The sequence below is a fragment of the Myotis myotis genome, unplaced genomic scaffold (assembly GCF_014108235.1).
Source record: "Myotis myotis isolate mMyoMyo1 unplaced genomic scaffold, mMyoMyo1.p scaffold_m19_p_6, whole genome shotgun sequence".
Lineage (NCBI taxonomy): Eukaryota > Metazoa > Chordata > Mammalia > Chiroptera > Vespertilionidae > Myotis > Myotis myotis.
In genome coordinates, this window is record NW_023416368.1 from 85,273,909 (window position 1) to 85,296,259 (window position 22,351).

At 48.3% G+C, this 22,351-nt stretch overlaps 1 protein-coding gene across 2 annotated transcripts; it reads left to right on the forward strand.

The window, feature by feature from the left end:
- The first annotated feature begins 254 nt into the window (after positions 1–254).
- On the forward strand, positions 255–16,794 carry TSPAN16 (tetraspanin 16). Of its 2 annotated transcripts, XM_036315032.1 has the most exons (7): positions 255–323; positions 2,953–3,150; positions 5,935–6,009; positions 7,829–7,936; positions 9,815–9,967; positions 12,321–12,404; positions 16,638–16,794. In XM_036315032.1, exons 1-7 carry the CDS (start codon positions 255–257, stop codon positions 16,683–16,685), a joined length of 735 nt encoding a protein of 244 aa, XP_036170925.1. In that variant the 3' UTR covers positions 16,686–16,794. The 2 variants fall into 2 exon arrangements, with proteins under 2 accessions (XP_036170925.1, XP_036170926.1); XM_036315033.1 differs by lacking the exon at positions 5,935–6,009.
- The last annotated feature ends 5,557 nt before the right edge of the window (positions 16,795–22,351 follow it).

Here is a 22,351-nt window from a genome sequence, read left to right on the forward strand (position 1 = left end):
GCCTCACGTGGCCTGGTTAGAAGAGCCGGCAGGAAGGATGTTTGGAGCACCTGTTCCAATTGTGATGTGATAAAGGCTGATGACTCAACCCCTCCCCTGCAGATGCTCAGGCAGTCAGGAGAGAGAGGAATAGAGCACGTCAGCTGTAGTGACCCCCGCCCCCCTCCCCCCCAGCCCTCTACCATCTCAGGAAACAGTAGCGCAGAGGCGTAGGAAGGTGCTGACTTAATGTCCAGGGCGCCCAGCCTGCCAGCATGGCTGAAACGCACACCCCCTATTATTCCTTGAAGAGACGGTTACTTTTCCTCAATGGCTTCATGGCTGTAAGTATGTCACAACCCAGGCCCCAGGCTTCGCGGCCCTTCCTCCACGGCTAACTCCCTCGAAGACAGAAATAAGTTGATCCAAATTCATTGGCATCCAGCTCTGCGGTCCCCAGGGAAGCGGGAGGAATGTAGGGCAGGCTGACGAGCGGCAGGACGTGTTGGGAACAGGGGTAGCCTCCACTGACCCAGAGCAGGTGGAAATCACAGACGGGTGTGATCTGGGAGCCCAGAGGCAGCGAGGACCTCTTGGCTCTAAGTCAAATCCGGCAGAAAGCGAAAGTGTGTTGGGAGGGTGGGAGGGAGTGGTCATTTTCTGGTCCTTTAAATTTTTCAAAACACTGTTTTCTTACTATAAAAATAACTCAGCATGTGCATTATTCAAGAAGTGATTGTTCTTATAGTAGAGCAGGATAAGGACAGGCTGCCCGGAAAGAGAAAGATATTCAATATCACTCCTCCTCGTTCCCTGTGCTGTGACATTTTGATGGGAATGAAAGGAGACACCACGTCGACCTATGAACCAGGAGGTCACAGTTCAATTCCTGGTCAGGGCACGTGCCCGGGTTATGGGCTCGATCCCCAGTGTGGGGTGTGCAGGAGGCAGCCGATCCATGATTCTCATCATTGATGATTCTATCTCTCCCTCTCCCGTCCTCTCTGAGATCAATAAAAATATATTTTAAAAAATGAAAAAATAAAAATAAAAAAAAGAAAAAGAAAAAGAAAGGAGACAGCACATTAAAGGGGTTCATGCCTATCGTGGGAACATTGCTCAATAAAAACCATCAGCCCTGACCGGTTTGGCTCAGTGGGTAGAGCGTCGGCCTGCGGACTGGAGGGTCCCAGGTTCGATTCCGGTCAGGGGCATGTGCCTTGGTTGCGGGCGCATCCCCGGTGGGGAGTGTGCAGGAGGCAGCTGATCCATGTTTCTCTCTCATCGATGTTTCTAGCTCTCTATCCCTCTCCCTTCCTCTCTGTAAAAAACCAATAAAATATTTAAAAACAAAACAAAACAAACAAAAAAACCCATCACTCAGCTGGTTTGATTCCGGTCAGGGCCCATGCCCAGGTTGTGGGCTCGATTCCCCAGTGGGTGTTGTGCAGGATGATTCTCTCTCATCATTGATGTTTCTATCTCTCTCTTCCTTTCTGAAATTAATAAAAGTTAAAAATAAAAAAATAAATAAAATAAAAACTTCCTAAGGCATTGAAAACATCTTTTTGTACTAATAAACGCTTTCCTACAATAGGGGTCAGCACAGTACACCCAGATAGATGGATGGATGTATGGATGGATAGGTAGATACATAAAAAATATTTGTAAATTTAAAAAATTGTTTACAAGTTAAATATGGCTGCTTTTGATGTACACCACCATAGCTGAGTGCTTTGCAAAGAGAATTTACAGCCCTGGCTGGCTGGCTGGCTCAGTTGGTTGGAGCATCCTCCCCATACACCAAAAGGTTGCAGGTTTGATTTCCGGTCAGGATACATACCTGGGTTGGTTTAATCCCTGGGCCAGACACATACAGGAGGCTTCCAGTCAATGCTTTCTCTCTCATGTTGATGTTTCTCTCTCTCTCTCTCCCTTCCTGTCTCTCTAAAAATCTATATAAATATATCCTCAGGTAAGGATTAGATAAAAGTGAACTTATAGTCTACAGAGCTCATAATATCTGGGTATTTTCAGAAAAAAAAATTGCCACCCCCTGTCCTACAGTATCATTTAAAGTAACGGTGTGTGGTGCCACTGCATTGCCATGATTTACCTATCTGCTCTCTTATTGGTTGCTTCAGTGATTTTTTAAAAAATATATTTTATTGATTTTTTTACAGAGAGGAAGGGAGAAGGATAGAGAGTTAGAAACATCGATGAGAGAGAAACATCGATCAGCTGCCTCCTGCACACCACCCACTGGGGATGTGCCCGCAACCAAGGTACATGCCCTTGACCGGAATCGACCCTGGGACCCTTCAGTCCGCAGGCCGACGCTCTATCCACTGAGCCAAACCGGTTAGGGCACTTCAGTGATTTTTGATGCTTTGTCCTTAAGGAACATCCTGGTACTGAGGCAAATATGTGGCTTTTCCTTAGGCTGAATATCTAGAAATGGAATTTCTAGGTAAAGGTTTTTACCATATAACCTTTAAGGATTTTTTGTTTTGTTTGTTTTTAAATATAATTTTATGATTGGTTTCAGAGAGGAAAGGAGAGGGAGAGAGAGAGAGATAGAAACATCAATGATGAGAGAGAATCATTGATCAGCTGCCTCCTGCACACCCCACTACCCGGGCATTATGCCCTGACCGCGAATAGAGCTGTGACCTCTTGGTTCATAGGTGAATGCTCAACCACTGAGCCACACCTGCTGGGCTAACCTTTAAGGTTTTAAATATAAATTGCAAGTGTCCTTCCCCCGTGTCCTCCCCCCCAAAAAAATAAAGTTTGTTGCCTAGCAGAAACGTATAAGGATGTTTCTCCCCATCCTCAGGACACGGGGCGCGATCAATGTTTTCATGTTTTTGCTGATCATGTTGGCCTTCACTCTCCTGTCCCTCCCTGAGGAGAGTTCCTTTTGTAAACAATGAACAGGCTGCCTTTCCATTTCTGATTCATGTTCTAAAGGTGTCTGGCGTGATCCTCATTGTCCTGGGCATCTACGTCAAGTTCAGAGGGGCCGTCCTCACAAAAGTCCTCGGGCTGTCATCCATGTACCTGTTCCACGTTAGCTACCTGTGTCTGGTGATGGGCTGCCTCACAGTGCTGCTGGGCTTCCCCGTGTGGTACGGCACAACCAAAGAAAGCAGAGAGATTCTCTTGTTTGTAAGTTGGGTCTGCAGGCAAACCCCAAAACTCTCCCTGCACGTACAAATCCTTTACTGTACACACTGCAAATCCCTCCTGCCCATTTGCAGTGTTCATGGTGTCTCATTTGATGGCATCAACACATACATCTCTTCCTTTATGATGTGTCTCACTTACTAGTAGAACTCCTTTCCTACCCAAGGTCATGAATTATACTCTCCTAGGTTTTCTCCCCATGGCCTTCTGGAGTTTAACCATGTGTGTGGTGTGAGGTAGGGATCTGACTTATACTGTCCCCCCTTACTGAGTGGCCCCTCTGGTCCTCCTCTGTCTACATGAGTTTCCATTGTGTTTGCGTCTGTTCTAGGCATGCTGTTCTTTCCATCCCACTAACACAACACTGTGATTCGTCATACATGAACAAGTACATGCTCAAGTACATGGGGTATGACGTTTTGAGCATGACCATGCAGATAGCATGTCCCAGATTTTACATGCTTTATTTTCACACACAGCCTTGGCTAACCATCTCTTTAAATCCAGCTCCCAGCATCCCCTTTCTCATTTCCCTTAGAATCTTGTTGGAGCGGATTATCCCACTTTATGTTTAATCTGTCTCCAGTGTGTTTGTTTTCCTTCCTCTACTGTGTTGCTACCAGTCTCTGGTTATTTCAATTTGGGAGTTTCAGGGAAATTCTTACTCTAGTTACCTCCTAGAGCACCCTGCCCCCACCCTCTTCCTCCCTGAAGTTCCATCATCTCAATTGCTTTTCTTAATTAGGTTCAGCAAATATTTCTTTTTTAAAAAAATATATTTTATTACTTTTTTACAGAGAGGAAGGGAGAGGGATAGAGAGTTAGAAACATCGATCAATTGCCTCCTGCACACCCCCTACTGGGGATGTGCCTGCAACCAAGGTAGAGGCCCTTATCCGGAATCAAACCTGGGACCCTTGAGTCCGCAGGTTGATGCTCTATCTACTGAGCCAAACCGGTTAGAGCTCAGCAAATATTTCTTAGCCACATCCTATGCCTACAATATTTCATTTTATCTTTAATGTGATATGGACACCATTTTAACCATAGTTTAACTTGGAGGAATCAGAGTCCTCCCTCTCACAACCCCACATCCAACCTGTCTGCAAATCCGACCTGCTTTACCACCAGTCTCTGTCCCCCCAAAGCCTCTGAGACCTCACTCACAAAAGCAAAGTCTTTTTGATGGATTTGGGAGCCACACAAGGTTCTGAGCAGAGGAGGGACTTTGGGACGCAGGTACTCACAGGTGCTGGTGCTCACGGGCGCCCTCTGGTGTCCATGGGGGGAGCAGCGGGGGGGCCCCACAGCAGAGGCACTGTGCTGGGCCAGGTGGGAATGGTGGAGGCTAGACCTGGTGGAGTTGTGGGAGGGGTGAGAAAGGGCAGACTGGGGATAGATTCTGAAGATAGAGCCACTGGGACTTGCTGACGTCTGGTTATCTTAGTCACCCAGAGACAGGGAGAGAGTGACATTGATATTAATATTAATCCTCATAACCTATTACATGAGCCACTCCTTTGGGGTCCTACACCTGCTAAGCCCTGCACCCACATTTACCCCTGTGGGCTGTGGGGACCCCGGGGTTGTATCCACTGCACTTTCCTTCCTCTCTGTGTGAGGGCCAGATAAGCCAGGTGACTCAGCCTAAATCATCAAGCAGGTCTTTAATAATCTATACTAATAAAAGGATAATATGCTAATTAGATCAGACATCTTCTGGATGTCCTTCTGGACAAAGCCACGGTGGCAGGGGCCAAGGCAGAGGTGGTTAGGGGCAATCAGGCCAGCAGGGGAGAGCAGTTGGGGGGTGATAAGGCTAGCAGGGGAGAGCAGTTAGGGGGCAATCAGGCCGGCAGGCAGAGGTGGTTAGGGGCGATCAGGCAGGCAGGTAGGCGAACGGTGAGGAGCCAGCAGTCCCAGATTGTGAGAGGGATGTCCAACTGTCGGTTTAGGCATGATCCAAGGGGTCCTGGATTGGAGACGGTGCAGGCCAGGCTGAGGGACACCCCCCCCCCCCGACCATGCACGAATTTCATGCACTGGGCCTCTAGTAATAATAATAATAATAATAATAATAATAATAGGTACAAAGGGAAATGCATGAAAGGAAAGCCAGGAGGTGACCTTACTTCACTCCCATCTGGCCTCAAGCTCCACAGAATCCACCGAGACCCCTAGAGCTGGTCCCACCGCCATATTGTGCAGACGGGGAAACTGAGACACCCGGGGCGGGGGGGGGGGGGGGAGGCAGCTTCTCCTTGATGGGTAACTTGAAGACTGCCCCTCTGCCTGCCAAATTTCCCATTGTTTTCCACTGTGCAAGTGAACTCATTGGAAACGTTAGGCAGCGAATGTTGATATTTTCTTCCTGCACACACCGACCTGTCCCCTGCCCCTCCCCTTGAGTTGTCACCCTCTTCCCACATTAGCGGGTCTGAGGCTTCTCCCCTCCTCCTGCTTCTGTCCTGTCCTCCCCACCCCACCCCACTCACCCCAACCCGGTCCCTGCTATCTGCGACCTACAGCCTTTATGACACCTGCCACATAAGCCCGTACAGTGCTGGGTGTGAAGTGAGGGTCCAGCTAGTTGGCTCCTAAGTTTACCCTGCAACCTGGACAAATAGGAAAGTGACACATGAAAGAAATAAAGGCCCCTACCCCGCTGGATGTCTGTTCTTTCAAGCCCGGGGCAGCCACGTGGCCTGGGCGTGGGCGGGGACGCCCAGCAGCTCCCACTCCCGTCGCCCCTGCCGTGTCTTCCAGAGCCTCCTGTGGATGGTTGTCATCCTCACTGTGGAAATCACGGTCGCCACCTTGGTCCTTGCCTTCCTCCCAACTGTGAGTACAGCGCTGCTTCTCCCCTTCAGCGTTAGGAATAAACAGACCAGTTTGGCTCAGTGGATAGAGCGTCGGTCTGTGGACTGAAGGGTCCCAGGTTCGATTCCGGTCAAGGGCACATGCCTGGGTTGCGGGCTCGATCCCCAGTGGGGGGCGTGCAGGAGGCAGCCGACCAATGATTCTCTCATCATTGATGTTTCTATCTCTCTCTCCCTCTCCCTTCCTCTCTGAAATCAATAAAAAAAAATTTTTTTTAAAGAAAGAAACAGACTGAACTGAAGCCCCCGACCCCACCCCACCCCAGGAGGGAGGCAGGGAGGTCCCAAGGAGGGAGACTGGGCCTTAAGGATGCCTTGAAAAGCCGAAAACCTCAGGCCTCCCCTCGAAGGCCCCAAGAAACTGGCCCAGTTCATCTGACCCCCTGTCCTGCTCTGGGTGGTGGGTGGTAAGGAGCAATGGGAAATGCCGTACACGTTGTTGGGCTTCGGAATATGTTGAAAACAGGGGGCTATTTGGCAAAATCCATCCAAATGACAAACAGATGCTTTGACCCCACCATCCCATTTTTACCCAAGGGCCTGTGTGTCCGTGGGCAGAACGACATGCATACGGGGATTGCAAAACCCCCGGCCTCGGGAGCGTCACTGGAGGGGGCAGTTTATAACATCACAAGGCAGTCGATCCTGGGGGAGGAAGGAAGGAGAAGGCCGTCCATGAACAAGATGGTACTTGCTTCAGGACACAGTGATGTCCTCATTTGTGTCCCCCCAGAGGCCAACTCGGAGACAAGAATGTGAAGGCTCCTGGTTTATTTGAGATGTGACCCCAAGAAGCACCTGTAGGGACAGGGAAGGGAGGCAGGGAAGGGCACGCAGTTGGTAAAAGGTGACATTGTGGGCAGCTGGGTTCAGCCCCGCTGGGGGCCCTGGGGACCCGGTGCAGGACACACAGCTGCTTCTCCACGCGAGGGCCCAGGAAGCTGCAGTACTGGCCCCCACACCTCCCATCAGCCGCTTGCGTGCTGCTCCCTGGATGCCTGTGGCTGAGAGGCCACAGGCAGCCCTTGGTCGCAGGCACAGCGAGCACAGAAAATGACAAAGGCTGCCGGGACACAAGCGGGGGACCAAGAGCCACGGCCTCCCTGGTTAACGACCAGCCAGGTGCAGCCCGAGAGTCCTGTGAAGCCAGGAGGAAAGCCATCGGATGCACTTGCTCTGACACACATAGGATGTCTCTTCTGGGGACACAGGAAGCAGTGACAGTCGCTGTGGAGTGGGAGGAACTTGTTGGCTGGGAGAAAAAGGTGGGAGGAGACTTTTCATGGTCTACCCGTCTGTGCTTTGCGAATTTTGAACCATGTGGCTATGTCACCTCTTCAGGGGAAACGCTTAAAATTTAGACCTTTATTTAAACAGTAGAAAATTAAATGTGTTTCTTTTCTTGTGCACAGAGAGATGCAGTTGCGAGAGAGAGAGAGAGAGAGAGAGAGAGAGAGAGAGAGAGATTGATTCAGTTGCTAACGATGATATTCAAGTCTTTAATAGACTTTCAGCCAAATGGGGTGGGAGGGGGGCAGATGTGTGGGCGGTTGGAAAGAGCAGATGATTCAAACTGGTTTGTGATGGAGACGACCAGATGCCTCCCCGGGCTGACGGGAGCCTGAAGGCGCCATCCGCCAGCGCAGACCCACGGCTGAGGGGAGGGACCGTGAAGGAAGCAGAAGGGAAGCCCCCACCCCCTGGCTCTGTCCCCAAGAAACCTCACCAAACGGGGCACCTTGCTGTTTTGTGTATTCATGGCTTCCCGTTTCCCCTTTGAGGCTCCGGAAGAATCCCTGGAATACAACTTTGTGACCCTGAAGAAGAATTACAGGGGTCACAATGAGCCCGATGACTTCTCCATGGAATGGAACTTGGTCATGGAGAAGGTGAGAGTCCCATCTTTTTTTTTAATGTGATAAAACAGCTCTACATATAAAAGCCTAAGCTACCATTAAGACTGGTCAACCGAATGACTGGTCGCTATGACGATGCACTGACCACTAGGGGGCAGATGCTCAACGCAGGAGCTGCCCCCCCGGTGGTCAGGATGCTCCCACAGACAACCTCCCTCAGCTGGCCAATCTCCTGAGGTCCCTCCTCCTGGCTGGCTGGCCCCGATTGGCCCCGATCAGCCTCGATCGCCAGCCAGGCCAAGTGTCCGCCCCCCCCCCCCCACCATGCACAAATTCGTGCACTGGGCCTCTAGTACATAACATAAAATTTACCATCACAACCATTTTTAAGTGGCATTAAGCACACTCACATTGTTGTGCAGCCATCACCACCATCCAGCTCCAGAACTTTCTTATCTTCCCAACCTGAAACTCTGTCCCCATTAAACACCCACTTCCCATTCTCCCCCTCCCCAGCCCGGGCACCCACCATCTACTTTCTGTCTCTATTAATCTGACTCCTCGTATAAGTGGAATCACACATGTTGTAGCAAGGGTCAGAATTTCCTTCCTTTTTAAGGCTGAAAAAGGTTTCGTTGTATGGATACAGCACCTTTTGTTTACCCATCATCCATCAGTGGACACTTGAGCTGTCCCCACCTTTGGGGTGCTGTGAAAAATGCCGCTGTGAACATGGGTGTGCAAGTCCTTCTTGGGTGTTTGAAAACCTCTTTCCATTATTTTTTTTAAATATATGTTTATTTATTTTCCTCCTCAGAAGCTAGTGCTGTAGCCTGGCCGGCATGGCTCAGTGGTTAAGCATCAACCCATGAACTAGGTACAGTGGTCGGCAAACTGCGGCCCGCGAGCCACATGCGGCTCTTTGGCCCCTTGAGTGTGGCTCTTCCACAAAATACCACATGCGGGCGCGCACGTACAGTGCGATTGAAACTTTGTGGCCCTTGCACAGGAGTCGGTTTTCGGCCTGAGCGAGTCTATTTTGAAGAAGCACTGTTGATATTTGGCTCTGTTGACTAATGAGTTTGCCGACCACTGGGATAGACGAAACAAGTAGACGAGTGTGGATGGGAGAGTTGGAAGGGGGCGACCTCAGCGAACGTACCTCAATCAGATTGAGGATGTTTTTAGCCAAGGCCAGCTTAGGAATACCCTAATTAAGTTAATAACAATGTACCTACCCATATAGTTTAAGTTTAAAAAATTTGGCTCTCAAAAGACATTTCAATCGTTGTACTGCTGATATTGGCTCTGTTGACTAATGAGTTTGCCGACCACTGAACTAGGAAATCACGGTTTGATTCCGTCAGGCACATGCCCGGTTTGCGACCTGGATCCCCAGGAGGGGGCGTGCAGGAGGCAGCCAATCAATGTTTCTCTCTCATCATTGATATTTCTCTCTCTCTCTCCTTCCTTCCTCTCTGAAATCAATAAAAAAAAAAAAAAAAAAAGGAAAGAAAAACAGTGTATTTAATTTTTTTTTTTTTTTTTTTTTAAAGGGAACAGCCTATCCAAAGGCCCCAAGGCTGGCACTTGCCAAGTGCGTTTGAGAAACATCAAGGAGACAGGGAGGCTAAAGCTGAGAAAGTGAAAGGGAGAGTGGGCAGAGATGAGGGCCTGGAGGGGACAGGGCAGGTCTTGCAGGGCCTTGCGGGCCATGATGAGTTCAGCTTTTACCCCCAGTAAGATGAGAACCATGAATGCCGTGATGGGGGTGGGGGTAAGGGCGGCACTAGCCCAGGCCCTGGAATACTGTGACTGCTGTCTAGTAGCCATGGTGACTGTGACTTCTATTGTTTTTGTTATTTTAATATGTGAAAGGAAGTCTTCAAGTGTTTATTCTCCTCTCTGCAGCTGAAGTGCTGTGGGGTGAAGAACTACACAGATTTTTCTGGTTCCTCCTTTGAGAAGACGACTGGCTACACCTACCCCAGGAGCTGCTGCAAATCCATCGGGACTGCGGCCTGTACCGGGCACAACGTGTCCTCCGATGTCATCCACCAGGCGGTAACTCCCGATTTTGTTGGCCACCACCATGGTAGACCCCGAGGGCTGGGGACTTTTATAAAAATTGCACATTTGCCCTGGCTGGTGTGACTCGGCTGGAGCGTCGTCCTATACCCAAAAGGTGGTGGGTTCGATTTCCGGTCAAGGCACGTTCCCAGGTTGCGGGTTTGATTCCCGGTGATTGGTGTTTCTCTCTCAGGTTGATGTTTCTCTCTCTGTCTCTCTGTCTCTCTATCTGTCTGCATGCCCCCTACCCAGGATCGAGCCCACAACCGGGACATGTGCCCTGACTGGGAATTGAAGCAGCAACCTGTTGGTGCCAGGATGATGCCCAATGAACTGAGCCACACTGGCCAGGGCTGGGCATTCACTTTAACATCCCTCTAGTCCAGCCGTGGGCAAACTACGGCCCGCAGGCCGGATCCGGCCCGTTTGAAATGAATAAAACTAAAAAAAAAAAAAGACCGTACCCTTTTATGTAATGATGTTTACTTTGAATTTATATTAGTTCACACAAACACTCCATCCATGCTTTTGTTCCGGCCCTCCGGTCCAGTTTAAGAACCCATTGTGGCCCTCGAGTCAAAAAGTTTGCCCACCCCTGCATTGGCCCCTTGGGCCCTGCACAACCACTTCTCCTCTGACTCACACCCTCACTCATCCTGCTGCAGCCACACCAGCCTCCTCGATGCAGCACAGACACATCAGGCGCCTGCCAGCCTCAGGGGCTTTGCAAAGGCTGTTCCTTCTGCCTGGAATTCTCTTCCCCTAAATGTCTTCCTACCTCACTTCCTTCTAGTCTGTGCTCCATTGGTGAGATATTCCTGACCCCTTCTCTATAATAGGATCTCCCCCCAAATCACCATTACACTTCATCTCCTTATTCTACTTCAGTGTCTGTCTGGTGCTTAACCAGTACCTACTACAGTGGGGCCTTGACTTACGAGTTTAATTCCTTCGGAGACCGAGCTCGTTAAGGAGCTCGTTAAGGAGCTCATTACCTCAAATTACTCTCTCAACTCAATGCAAAAAAATCGGCTGCGAGACAGCTGGTATCTCAGAAAACTCGGTCAAGGCCCCACTGTACCTGTTTTCCCCACGCAAATGTCGGCTCCACCAAGGCAAGAATTTTGTCTGTTTTCACATTGCTGGGTTCCAGCGCCCACTGCCCCGCATTCAATAGGCACTGAGTAAATACTCATTACGTGAAGGGGCTACTGAACTGCCAACAGTGAGCAGCGAGGCAGCCCCAGCTTCCAAACACAGGAAGTGCTGGGGGCCCAGAAGGTGAGGGGCATCTCCGAAGCCGCAGCAAGGGGAGTGGAGCCTGCTCTGCTCACCCACGGTGTCTGATCTCTTCACCTGTCTGAGCCTCAGTGTCTTCATTTATAAAACAGAGAGCCCAGCTGGTGTGACTCAATGGTTGAGCATCAACCTACCAACCAGGAGGTCACGGTTCGGTTCCTGGTCAGGGCACCTGCCCGAATTGTGGGCTCGATTCTCAGTGTGGGGCATGCAGGAGGCAGCCGATCAAAGATTCTCTCTTCCCGTGGATGTTTCTATCCCTCTCTCCCTCTCCCTTCCTCTCTGAAATCAATAAATATATATTGGCGGGGGGGAAAAAAGAGAAAATAAATACCTACCTTATGGGGTTGTTGTAGGAAATGAGTGAGAAGGTGCCAGAAACACGTACGTCCTTCTGTTCATATATAAAGAACACTCGGAAATAACGAATAGTTCCTGAACGCTGGCTCTGTGTCAGGCCACTGCTATGTACTTCCTATAGAGTCTCTTAGTCCAGTGGTTCTCAACCTTCTGGCCCTTTAAATGCAGTTCCTCATGCTGTGACCCAACCATAAAATTATTTTCGTTGCTACTTCATAACTGTAATGTCGCTACTGTTATGAATCGTCATGTAAATATCTGATATGCAGGATGGTCTTAGGCGACCTCTGTGAAAGGGCCGTTCGACCGCCAAAGGGGTCGCGACCCACAGGCTGAGAACCGCTGTCTTAATCCACTCAAAAATCTTGTGAGGGGGACCCAGTTGGTCACATTTACAGTTGGGAAACCGAGGCACAGAAAGGGGGTCCCACAGTTAGTGATGACTTGCCCACGTGGACACTGGGGAGTGCTCTGGGGGGGTGTGTGGAAGAAGGAGGAGGCCAGGGCAATGCTGGCATGTTGGGGGGCAGTCAAGTGAGAGGGAGCTGAGGTCCTGGCGCCCTGTCCCTTTCTCCTCCCTGAATCTGAGGGCAGTTTGAATGGCCGCAAAAGGGGTGGGTGGTGACAGGGCCTCAGAGTCTCCGAGCCCCTAACCAGGTCCCGCCTGCTTTGACATTTGTACCTGCAGGGCTGTTTTCCCAAGTTCCAGAAAATAGTCACGACTCAGAGCGTCAACCTGAGTATAGGCTCACTGGGGGCAGCTGTGATACAGGTAAGCCTCGCTCCTCTGGGACGCACTGCACTCTTTTATGGAGCACCTACTGTGTGCCAAGCACTGTTCGGGGCACTGAGGACACAACAGTGATGAAAAAAGACAAAAATCCCTGCCAATGTGGCACTGACATTCAAGTGCGGGAGGCAGTAAAACATGGTGATGGAAAAAGAAGATTAGGGAGGGACTGTCTGAGGAGGTGACGGCTGACCAGTGACCTGAGGAAAAGCCGTGTGTGTATATGGGGGGAGGGCAGAGGGAACAGTTGGTGCAAAGGCCCTGAGGCTGGGATAAGCTTGGCTTATTCAAGGACCAGCAGGGAGGCCCCTGTGGTGGAGCAGGATGGACAAGAAGGGTGAGATGAGGGCAGGTTGATGCAGGCAAGGTAATATAAGGCCTTGTGGGATACAGAGAGGGGTTGGCTTTATTCTGAGAATAACAGAAAGGCAGTAGAAAGGTTTAAAAAAATGCTTATTTTTAAAAAATATTTTTATTGAGTTTATTTATTTCAGACGGGAAGGGAGAGGGAGAGAGAGAGAAACATCAATGATGAGAGAGAATCATTGATCAGCTGCCTCCTGCACACCCCACACTGGGGATAGAGCCCGAAACCTGGGCATATGCCCTGACTGGGAATCGAACCCGTGACCTCCAGGTTCATAGGTCGACGCTCAACCACTGAGCCACGCGGGCCGGGCAGTAGAAAGGTTTTTCACATCTTTTTTACTCCACGAACTTTACTGAGCACCTCCTAGGTCCAGTCAATATTGTAGACACTAAGGATACAATTTAGAATTAAACAAACAAAAACCTCTTCTGTCATGGAGCTGGCCTTCTAACCAGCGGGGATAGGTGAGAAACATGATTTTTAAACTGGAAAATGTGGCCCTGGCCAGGTAGCTCCGTTGGTTGGAGTTTTGTCCTGATATGCCAAGGTTACGGGTTTGATCCCCAGTCAGGGCACATACAAGAATCAACCAATGGCCCTAGCTGGTTCGGCTCTGTGGATAGAGCGTTGGCCTGCAGACTGAAGTGTCCCGGGTTCGATTCTGGTCAAGGCATGTACCTCGGTTGCAGGCTTGAACCCCAGCCCCGGTCGGGGCACATGCAGGAGGCAACCAATCCATATGTCTCCCTCACATCGAAGTTTTTCACTCTCTCTAAAAATCAATGGAAAAATATCCTCAAGTGAGGATTAACAAAAGAAGGAGGAGGAGGAGGAGGAGGAGAAGGAGGAGAAGAAAAGAAGGGGTGAGGAAGGCATGTGGGTGATGCGGGATTCAAGTGAGAAACAACTTACCCTGGAGATGTGCCTTCTTCATCCAGCTAGTGAGTCTGGCCTACACTTCTCTGGTGGAAGGCCTGAGGGGGCAAGGGCTGGGGCTCCAAACGCTGGTCCTAGTCGTGTCACTCACTGGCTGTCTGACTGTGAGTTAGGACGACAGCCTCCCTCATTTGTAAAAATGGGCTGCGCCGTTGTTTGCTGTTAAGCACTGATGAGGTGGAGTGAGTCAGAGGCTTTGCTCGATGCCCTATGACTCTGGGAAGTTATTGTCATCAGCCCGAGAGGGGTCTTACCCGAGGCAGGGATCACAGGGAGGCAGAGGCAGCGAGATGATGAGTTCTTCATGCGCCACTAGAGATGCTCGAAGGCCACTCACCATGGGAACAGTGTGCACAGGAGCTATTCTCATCCCTGAGCCTGTCCAAGGAGCGGCTCTTTCCTCAGGGCCAAGTTCAGATAAGCCCCAGGGAGAGAAAAATATTTTTTTGTTAAAACTTTTCTTCTCCTATCTCATATAAAGATAATTGCATAAGGTAATAACTATAAAACTGTGTTGATAGACTTATGTTAAAATGTAATATACATGACAATAATAGCATGAACAAGGTTGGAGAAAACAGCTATACGGGAGAGAAGTTTTTGTAGGCTACTGCAGTTAACTTACTCTTAATCCAAGCAAGACTGTAAAAAGTGACGATGTTCATTGTAATCCCCAGTTGATTGGGCCTCGTCCTGTGCACTGAAAGGCATCAGTTCCATTCCTGGTCAGGTCACACCTGGGTTTCAGGCTTGATCCCCACTAGGGAGCATACTAGAGGCAGCCAATCAATGTTTTGCTCTCACATATATGTTTCTTTCTCTCTCCCTTCCTCTCTTTAAAAAAAAATCAATGAAAAGATTTTTTGAAAATTAAAAATAGAACTGCTTTATGACCCAGTGACTCCACCTCTGGGATATATCTGAAGAAACCCAAAACACTAATTGGAAAGAATATATGTACCCTTTGTTCATTGCAGCGTTTTTACAACTAGAGGCCCGGTGCACGAAATTCATGCATGGGGAGGGGGTCCCTCAGCCCAGCCTGCAATGACGCCAGTGTCCCTCGCCCTGGCCTCTGGCCCGAGGCCCCTCCCTCCCGCCGTGCAGCCAGGGCAGGGACGCTGGGCTCCTGCTGCTGGGGCAATGCCACCAGCATCCTGCCCCAACCACTATGGGTGCCGCCATCTTTGCCGCAAAGTGATGGTTAATTTGCATATTACTCTTTTATTAGATAGGATAGCCAAGATATGGACACAACCCAAATGGCCATCAATAGATGAACAGATAAAAAATATGATGTTTCTATTTTTTTAATACAAATTAAAAGACTTTTTAAATTTATATTTTTATTGATTTCAGAGAGGAAGGGAGAGGGAGAGAGTGATAGAAACATCAAAGATGAGAGAGAAGCATTGACCAGTTGCCTTCTGCACACCCCCTACTGGGGATAGAGCCCACAACCTGGGCATATGCCCTGACCCAGAATTGAACCACAACCACCTGGTTCATACAGGTCAGGCTCTCAGTGATGTTTCTATCTCTCTCTCTCCTCTCCCTTCCTTTCTCTGAAATCAATAACAACTTATTTTTTTTAAAAAAGAGATAATAAAATCATTTAAAAATAAAGAAGAAGACGAAGTACAAATTGGTACAAATTGTTAGCCACAAAATAGTCATGGAGATGTAAAGTACAGCATAGGGAATATAGGCAATAATATTGTAAGGACTATATACAGTGCCAGGTGGGCCCCTGAAATATTGGGAGGACCACGTTGTAAAGTATATGATTATCTAACATTATGTTGTGCACTGGAAACTATACTAATAATAGAGGAATATGCAAATTGTCCGGCACACAGTCACAGTAAAGTAACAACCGAACATCAGGCTGCATGGGGTGACAAGGCTGGCAGGGGTGTTAGTGAGGGACGACCAAATGACTGAACAGCAGACTGCGTGGGGCGACCAGGCTGGCAGGCTGGGGCAGTTGGGGGTTACCAGACTGGTAGGGGGGCTGTTGGGGGCAACCAGGCTGGTAGGGGTGGGCAGTTAGGGGTAATCAGGCTGGCAGGCAGAGGCGTTTAGGGGTGATCAAGCTGCAGGGGGGGGCGGGGTTCATTTAGGGGCAATCAGGCAGGCATGCAGGTGAACAGTTAGGAGCCAGCAGTCCCGGGTTGTGAGAGGGATGTCCGACTGCCGGTTTAGGCCTGATAAACCATCAGTCGGACATTCCCCGAGGGGTCCTGGATTGGAGAGGGTGCAGGCTGGGCTGAGGAAACCCCCTCCCATGCATGAATTTCATGCACTGGGCCTCTAGTACAAAATAATATTGTATGTAAACTGTCATTGAAAAAAAAAGATCAGAAAAGTAGCTTCCGGGGCCTCTGTGGGCAGAGTTCAGGAAAACGAGGGCTGTTGGGGCACTCAGGGGCTAGCAGCTTGGGGAGCTTTTACTTCTCCTAGTCCTGAAGCGCCGGGCGAGCAGGCTTGGAGCGTTCAGGATGAGCAGAAGAGAGCAGGGAGTGGGAATACTTCGAACTTTCCCCATTCTCCCATCTCTCATTGGTGCTTCCTATTGGCCAAATCTAACAGGAAGGAAGAAGGCAGGGGTTTCTGGGAAATGTAGTTTTCAGGACCCAGGGGAGAACAGAGGGTGGAGATAAGACCTGGGCGAAGCAAAGGGAGAATGACTGCTGTGCATCCTGAAAGGCCTCCACCTTCTACCCTCCACTGAAACGATGTTAGCAGGTCCAAATGACCTCCAACGTGGCCTGAGGACCCTGAGGCCATGTGTAAACCCTGCCCCTGCCGTTTCCGGAACACGATGCTACCCATCTCTGTGTTTCCAATTTGATTCCCGTTCCAGAAGCCCCTCAAAGTTGGTTCTATGTTTGTTTCTTCCATTTCAGCTGCCAGGAATTCTTACCACCTTGTTGCTGTTTGTGAAGCTGGGCTGACAGACCTGGGGAGGACAGGACACCTGGGCACGCCTGGCTGTTGGAGATGTGGTCTCATTTTTGTTTCTCTGTGGAACTACTGTTTTTTTGAAGGGAGATTGATAATAAAAGATTGGGGAAACTTCTGTCATCCCGACTCCTTTCTCCTTCGCTTTATTTAGTTATTTTTCTTTTGTTTTGTTTTTTCCTTTGCATTATTTTTCATACTAGCTGGCAATGATTTTAGTTCACATGCAACTGTCTTGTTTGGTAAATTATTATGTGAAAAAAAATCAAAAATATTCACAAAAGCCCTGGCTGGTTTGGCTCAGTGGATAGAGCGTCGGCCTGCGGACTGAAAGGTCCCAGGTTCGATTCCGGTCAAGGGCATGTACCTTGGTTGCAGGCACATCCCCAGTAGGGGGTGTGCAGGAGACAGTTGATCGATGTTTCTAACTCTCTATCCCTCTCCTTTCCTCTCGGTAAAAAAATCAATAAGATATATTTTTTAAAAAATATTCACAAAAGATAACTTGTCCAAAGAAACCCCCATGTACTCCTAACCCAGACTCAGCAATCACCAAGAATCTGACATTGTTTCATTATCCCTTTTTCTCTCTCTTTTAAAAATATGATTTTGAGGAGAACCAAGCTGGCAGCACAGGTAAACCCAGGTACTTTCCACCTTGCACAACCACATCGAAATTACAATACAATACAGAACAACCACCATTGAGAACTGCCTGAAAACTGGCTGAACAGAAGTCCTACAACTAGAGAAGTAACGAAGAAAGTACATCGAGACTAGTATGAGGGGCGGAGGCCCACACCAAGACACATCATAATTAAAATGCCAAAGGTTAAAGACAAAGAGAATCGTATACGCAGAAAGAGAAAAGCAGTTTCCTACCTACAAGGGAGCAGCCATACAACTGTCAGCTGATTTCTCAACAGAAACTTTGCAGGCCAGAAGGGAGTGGCAAGAAATATTCAAAGTGATGAAAAGCAAGGACCTACAACCAAGATTACTCTACCCAGCAAAGTTATCATTTAGAATTGAAGGTCAGATAAAGGACTTCCCAGATAAGGAAAAGCTAAAGGAGTTCACCACCACCAAACCAGTATGACATAAAATGTTAAAGGGTCTTCCTGAAGAAGAAGAAGAAGAAGAAGAAGAAGAAGGAGAAGGAGAAGGAGAAGGAGAAGGAGAAGGAGAAGGAGAAGGAGAAGGAGAAGGAGAAGGAGAAGGAGAAGGAGAAGGAGAAGGAGAAGGAGAAGGAGAAGGAGAAGGAGAAGGAGAAGGAGAAGAAGAAGAAGAAGAAGAAGAAGAAGAAGAAATAAAACATCAAAAATATGAACAATAAAATGGCAATAAATGCATGCCTACTAACAATTGAATCTAAAAATCAAAATCAAAATATCCCTGGCTGGTTTTGCTCAGTGGATAGAGCAGCGACCTGCACACTGAAGGGTCCCGGGTTCGATTCCAGTCAAGGGTACATGCCTGCGTTGCAGGCTCAATCCCCAATAGGGGGCGTGCATGAGGCAACTGATCAATGATTCTCATCATTGATGTTTCTATCTCTCCCTCTACCTTCTTCTCTTGAAACCAATAAAAATATTTTTTTAAAAATAATAAATAGCCCTAACCGGTTTGGCTCAGTGGATAGAGCATCGGCCTGCAGACTGAAAGGTCCCAGGTTCGATTCTGGTCAAGGGCATGTACCTTGGTTGCGGGCACATCCCCAGTAGGGGGTGTGCAGAAGGCAGCTGATCGATGTTTCTAACTGTCTATCCCTCTTCCTTCCTCTCTGTAAAATAAATAAATAAATAAATAAATAAATAAATAAATAAATAAATAAAAATAAATGAATAAGGACTCTAATGAACAAAATAAACTGATGAATAAAATATAACCAGAGGCATGGAAACATGGAACACACTGGTGAATCTCAGAGGGAAGGGGGGTGTGGTGCTGAGAAGAGATTAACCAAAGAATTTATATGTGTATATGCATTACCTATGGACACAGACAATAGGTGGTGAAGACCTGCGGTGAGGAGGGAACCAGGTGAAGGGAGGCAATGGGGGAGAGAGGGGGGCAACTGTAATACTCTCAACAATAAAGGTTAAAATAAAATTTAAAAATGTATACATTTGTGTTCACAACCCTAATGCCATTATAACATCAGACTGAATACGGGTGTCTTCCCAAAATGTATGTTGAAACCTAATCCCCAAGGTGATGGTATTAGGAGGTGATTAGGTCATGAGTGTGGGGCCCTCATGAATGGGATTAGTGCCCTTGTAATAGAGACTCCAAAGAGCTCCCTCACCCCTCCCTCCATGTGAGGACACAGTAATCTGCTGGCACAGTGGTCTTGAACTTCCCAGCCTCTAGAACTGTGAGAAATAAATGTTGTTTATAACCCACCAAGTCTGATATTCTGTTATAGCAGCTTGAATGGACTAAGACAACAGCTAAGACAATTAGCAGCCATTCTTTGGCATCACCAAACACACAGGCCATCATCGAATTCCTCTAATTGGCTCCAAATGTCACTGTGCATTTGGTTTCTTTGAATTGTGATCCAAACAAGCTCCACATGTTATGTGTGTCATGTCTTCTACGTCCCTTTTATTTGAACCCAGTAGTCCTGAAATCAGAGTGCGCATTGCAATCCTCTAGATCAGCGATTCTCAACCTGTGGGTCGCGACCCCTTTGGGGATCGACGACCCTTTCACAGGGGTCGCCTAAGACCATTGGAAAACACATATATAATTACATATTGTTTTTGTGATGAATCACTATGCTTTAATTATGTTCAATTTGTAACAATGAAAATACATCCTACATATCAGATATTTACATTACGATTCATAACAGTAGCAAAATTGCAGTTATGAAGTAGTAACGAAAATAATTTAATGGTACATCTACACGATGGAATACTATGCTGCTGTAAAAAAGAAGGAACTCTTACCATTTGCAACGGCATGGATGGAAGTGGAGAGCATTATGCTAAGTGAAATAAGTCAGTCAATGAAGGAAAAATACCACATGATCTCACTCATTCATGGATAATAAAGACCATTATAAACATTTGAACAATAATAGATACAGAGGCAGAGCTGCCTCAAACAGATTGTCAAACTGCAGCGGGAAGGCCGGGGAGGGTTGGGGCGCAGGAGGGAGGGGGGGTAAGAGATCAACAAAAGGACTTGTATGCATGCATATAAGCATAACCAATGGACATAAGACACTGGGGGATAGGGGAGGCCAGGGGATTGTCAAGGGCGGGGAAAAAAAAAGGACACATATGTAATACCCTTTGTAATACTTTAAGCAATAATAATAAAAAAAATTAGCTTTATTGTTAAAAAAAAGAAAATAATGTTATGGTTGGGGGTCACCACCACATGAGGAACTGTATTAAAGGGTCGCGGCATTGGGAAGGCTGAGAACCACTGCTCTAGAGGTTTTGTTAAAGTCCCAATCCCTCTACCAGAGCTTCTGACTCAGGAGACCTTGAGGGCCCAGGGGTCTGCATTCCTAACACATTCCCAGACAACGTTGCAGACACAGGAAACACACTTTGAGAAACCGCTGCTCTAGATTTCCTCCTTTTCCCCAACCCCACCTACCTTGGATTTGTTGCAGGAAGAGTGTGGAATGCTGGGAATTCCACACCTCCTGGTTTTGCTGTGTCTGCTCTGTGGTGCCTTTACCTTGTTCCTCTCTCCCCTGTATTTCCTATAAATCACTTGTTCTCAGCCCTGGCTGTACACTGGAACCCCCTGGGAATTTAACAAAATACTCAAGCTTGCACCCCAGGGTTACCAAGCAAGGCCTAATGGACACAGAAGCCAATACTATGGCACTAGCTGCTTCTTTTTTCTTTTTAAAATATATTTGTATTGATTACAGGGAGAGAGATAGAAATATCAATGATGACAGAGAATCACTGATCAGCTGCCTCCTGCACGCTCCAGACTGGGGATGGAGCCTGCAACCCGGACATGTGACCTGGAATCAAACTGCGACCTCCTGGTTCATAGGTCAATGTTCAACCACTGAGCCATGCCGACCGGGCTATGGCACTAGCTTTTGAGGAGGAAAAAAAAAAGCTTTTATTGTGAGGTCAACCTGCAGAGAGACAGGAGGCAAGGCTCAAGCCTGTCTCCTCCTTCCAGGGCTTGGGGCCAGGTAGCTTAGTTGGTTAGAGGGTCGTCCTGAGATACCACGGTTATGGGTTCAATCAGGGCACACACAAGAATCAACCAATGAGTGCATATATAAGTGGAACAACAAACTGGTGTTTCCCTCACTCTCTCTCACTCTCTTTCTCTCCCTTCCTCTCTCTCTCTAAAAATCAATAAATAAAAACTAATAAATAATGCAAGGGGTTTCAACACCGGATCTTCCTGGACAACGGGCCCTTTGCTTCTGAAAGGGTTTCACCAGGTCCCGATCTTGTCCTGGTCCTTTGTTTCTGCGGGGGGAGCAGCGAAGGGTTCACAAGTGCTACTCACAAGGGGAATATCGAAGTTTAAACTTTGGTCTGGGTCCTGTTGGTGCGAACCCTGAGAACGAAGATACCTACTGACAAGGGTTCCTGGTGACTAACTGGGCTCAAGTTTTTAAAAAGAGAGCCTGGCAGCCATTTCTACACAGGGGCCTCTCACACAAACTGCACTCCAGGGAGACGTCTGCACTGAACTGCTTGCCTCTGCACTGACTCGCCTGCCTGCACTGCTCCCGCCACCTGAGCCAGCCCTGATGAAGGAGTGCCTGAAATCCTACTTCAACCCATAGGACTGAGGCTTTCCCCATCCAACCGGAGCTGCAAAGGTCCGGTCAGCTGGAGCAGTTCTATTCTGACCAATTAGGACAGTGCCTTTGGACCAATCAAACGGCCGAGGATGTGGAGCCCTCATTTGCATGAGGACACACCAATCAGGGACCAGGCGTGGGGACTTGTGTCTATATGAGCCAGCTCTCCTGCGGCTCTGGGAGCACTTCTTTCCACCTAAGGCTGAAAGGAACAGAACAGGCCAGAAGGCAGTGAGCAGGTCACTGCAGCACAGAGCTGATGACACAGCAGACCAGTGCAGACCAGCCAGGGGCGGAGCTGCCTAGTTGGAGGGTGGCCTGGCCCCAGGGCTGCCTCACAGCTGTGCTGTATCACAACTGAGGTGTTTTGCACTGTGTAATTTCATTCTTCACCACACCCCGACTGGGGATTCCTATTGTTGTTGAATTGACACCAACATCCATCAGTTGAGATTAGAAACAGGATAGGAACCGTTTGAGCTGGTTCTGTGTTTACGCCATCTCTCCATCTTCTGATTTAATTGGACTGGGCTGTGGCCTGGGCATGGGACTTATTACATTTACCCAATTAAGGGGTGGCCACGGACACTGCTGAGCATCAATAAAACCAGGATTTCATCCAGTGACCATAGCAGACTGAATGGATTCTTCCACTGGGGGTTGCAAATGGTAATTTATCTAATGTTACCATCTTTCTTTTGGGGAAGATAATAAAATGGGCACAGTCCTATTTGCTAATGCTGCAATCAACTGCCACTCTCTAAAACACACCTAGCTTTCTTTGGAACCAGCCCACCTCTCAGATTTCTGTCCCTAAGTAAGGGGCGGGCAAATACTCCCAGCCAGCCAATC

Excerpts from the sequence above, each read along its gene's own strand:
- TSPAN16 (XM_036315032.1), top strand. The coding sequence starts at position 255 with ATGGCTGAAACGCACACCCCCTATTATTCCTTGAAGAGACGGTTACTT. Across the intron at positions 7,937-9,814 it reads GGAACTTGGTCATGGAGAAG|CTGAAGTGCTGTGGGGTGAA; the intron begins GTGAGAGTCCCA and ends TCCTCTCTGCAG. Across the intron at positions 9,968-12,320 it reads CCGATGTCATCCACCAGGCG|GGCTGTTTTCCCAAGTTCCA; the intron begins GTAACTCCCGAT and ends TTGTACCTGCAG.